General features: G+C 35.5%; 1 protein-coding gene across 6 annotated transcripts in view; it reads left to right on the top strand.

Moving 5' to 3' along the window:
• MICU3 (Mitochondrial calcium uptake 3) overlaps positions 1–2,500 on the top strand; it is a 47,589-nt gene that overhangs the window by 29,146 nt on the left and 15,943 nt on the right. For all 6 annotated transcript variants that reach the window (XM_043018106.2, XM_086555605.1, XM_043018105.2 and 3 more), the window contains one exon: positions 2,002–2,080. In XM_043018106.2, coding sequence (XP_042874040.1) covers positions 2,002–2,080 — 79 coding nt within the window. The remainder of the gene's footprint in view (positions 1–2,001; positions 2,081–2,500) is intronic.

Here is a 2,500-nt window from a genome sequence, read left to right as displayed (position 1 = left end):
TCCTTCTACGCTTACAGAAGAGTTTCTGGGATTTTATTCAGAAGGTGGTTAGGCCCTCCTCTAATTTGGACTGCAGTGGGAAAATTAGATGTTCAACCCTCATATGCACGATATTCTGCAACAAGGTTCTGAGCAGAGGCTGAGATGCTCTTGTAGTTATTTTAGCAGGCCTTCATGTAGGCTTGTTTCTGGTTTCCAGAACCAGATTTTGTGCACTTTCTTCAAGATGTTTTCAGGTTCAGTGTCAATATTTTGGATGGGGTTGTAGGAGGGGTTGGTAGTATATTTCAGAGTTTATAGTTTGGTGAGATTGCTTCAGATAGTATAAGGAGGTTATTCTTTTTGCAGTGTTTATCTTTAGATTTTTTAATTTGGTTTGGATATATGGGTGTCTCCTGTGAGGATCTTTCTGATGAATGTAAGTTGCATATCCAAATTTCAGAGGTTATTTTTTAAATACCACTTATGTAATTTTTTTTTGTCTCCTAGATTGCTGGGCACTTTGCTTGTCTCCAAGATGCAAGTATAATAGGTGCTGTTTAGTGTCTTGTCATATCTACTGAAATGTTTTGGTCCAGCATTTTCAACTCTCATCCTTGTGTAGAAAGAGCTTGTCTATGGCCTTTGGGTCACTGGCTTGCTCATATTCCTCCTAAAGTTCTTCACGTTTCTGTGATTGACAAGGGATGCAAAGTGGTTAAAACCCTGTAGGAATGTATGTCTTGGCAGTTTTCAAATGTGTCTGTTGAATCTATATATGTTTTCACATGTGATTAGGATTCTGCTATGTCTTGTCAATGCCTTGGGAATTTTTTTCCCAAATTGCTTCATGATCCTCAGGAGTGATTTATTGGCAGAGATCAGTTTCCCCTTTGTTATCAGGATCAGTCTGTGTTGTTTCTTTGAGAGGACTTTGGATTCCTTTGTTTTGCTTGTAAATTTTTCATGTTCATATTTTTGGTTACAAATGTCAAGTCTGATGTGTTGTTAAATCACTTGCCTTGATCGATATCCCCATTACATCAGTATATGCACCTTTAGTTTTCCTATGTGCATAAGGCCATCCAAACCCTTTGGCATTGTGGGGTTATGGAATCTATTTTTATTGATAGTCGTTAAAAGACTGAAGTGCCAAACGACACCCCAATCAGATAAATTGCCTCCAGAAGGCCCTCCCACCCTTGATTTCCTCTTCATAGATGTCTGAACATGGAACCATTTCCATTTATAATGGAATAATTGATGACAGAAAACTAATTTGTTTATCATATGCCTTCAAGAATGAGTAAAGAGAAAATGTGTATAATTTATTAGTCCAACAGCAATAATAATCTATGTATAATAAATTTAATATTGATTGATAAAAATATTATAAACTGAGGAAGAAAAATGCCTTTTTATCCCCATAGCAGAGATGCTGTTGTATATTTCTGTGTATTGACTTCTGATTCATAGAAATAGATAGTTAGAACTAGTCTAATACTATTAGTTGACATGTGTATTTAGTTGCCAAAATAGATACTTTTCTTCATGTACCAGAATTCTCACATAACCATTTTTTTTCCTAGTGTTGTTATTGTTTCAGAGATCATTTCTTTTATGATCATAACATAGTGTGCTACGTTAGACAATGAATTGTTGCAAGCTGTTTGATTTCATAACACATGATGGGATTTTCGCAACCTCATGTGTGATTTGTGCTTCAAGTATATGCTATTCCTTTGGGCTTTCTGTGATAATTATAAAAGTTAGATATATGTTAAAACTAGCCAATATCATGAAATATATATATATTTTAAAAATATGATTCAATATTTATTTAAATATGATAGATATAAGGCTACTTTTTGGCATATCTGAATGTGTATAGGGAAAGTTGTCAGCTAATGAATAAAAAAGTGAATATATATTATCTTCATGAAATTTTTTCTTGCATTTGCTTGCTGTAGATTTTGCAGAGCAATCCAGTAATGAAAGTAATATTAAGCACTGATTTTACAGCTAGAGAAGATCTTTAGTACGGCTCGCAGAGACCGACTAAACCGAGCATTGGAGGGAGCAGTTAAACAGACAGAAGGGGGTAAGTAATAGGCAGAAGCATAAAATATATTTAATTATTTGGCAGGTTCAGTGCATGTAAGAATTTGTGTTTGTGTGAGTGGTTATGTTTATTTCTTTGTTTCTGCATGATTGTTTTGTAAATTTGCTTGTGGGTGTATTTGTGTTTGTGCTGTACACTGTTTGTACTGTTGATATGGTTGAGAGAGTGAGATTGAGATTAAGATTGAGAGATAGAGAGATATTGAGAGAGAGAGAGATTTTTGTGTATATGTATTTTTTGTATGATGTGTGAATATTAACCCTCTCTGGACGGGTGGTACACCACGGATACCGCGCATTCAAATCCTGTTCGCAGGGTGCCGTCATATGGCGTCGATCATTTAATTGATTTAGGCCTATGCGTTCGAGAGCCCCGGCATTACAACATGCAAGGCTGGAA

The sequence above is a fragment of the Penaeus japonicus genome, unplaced genomic scaffold (genome assembly GCF_977035675.1).
Source record: "Penaeus japonicus unplaced genomic scaffold, GWHDUDI00000001_assembly GWHDUDI00000031, whole genome shotgun sequence".
Lineage (NCBI taxonomy): Eukaryota > Metazoa > Arthropoda > Malacostraca > Decapoda > Penaeidae > Penaeus > Penaeus japonicus.
This window is presented reverse-complemented; position numbering and strand designations above follow the sequence as displayed.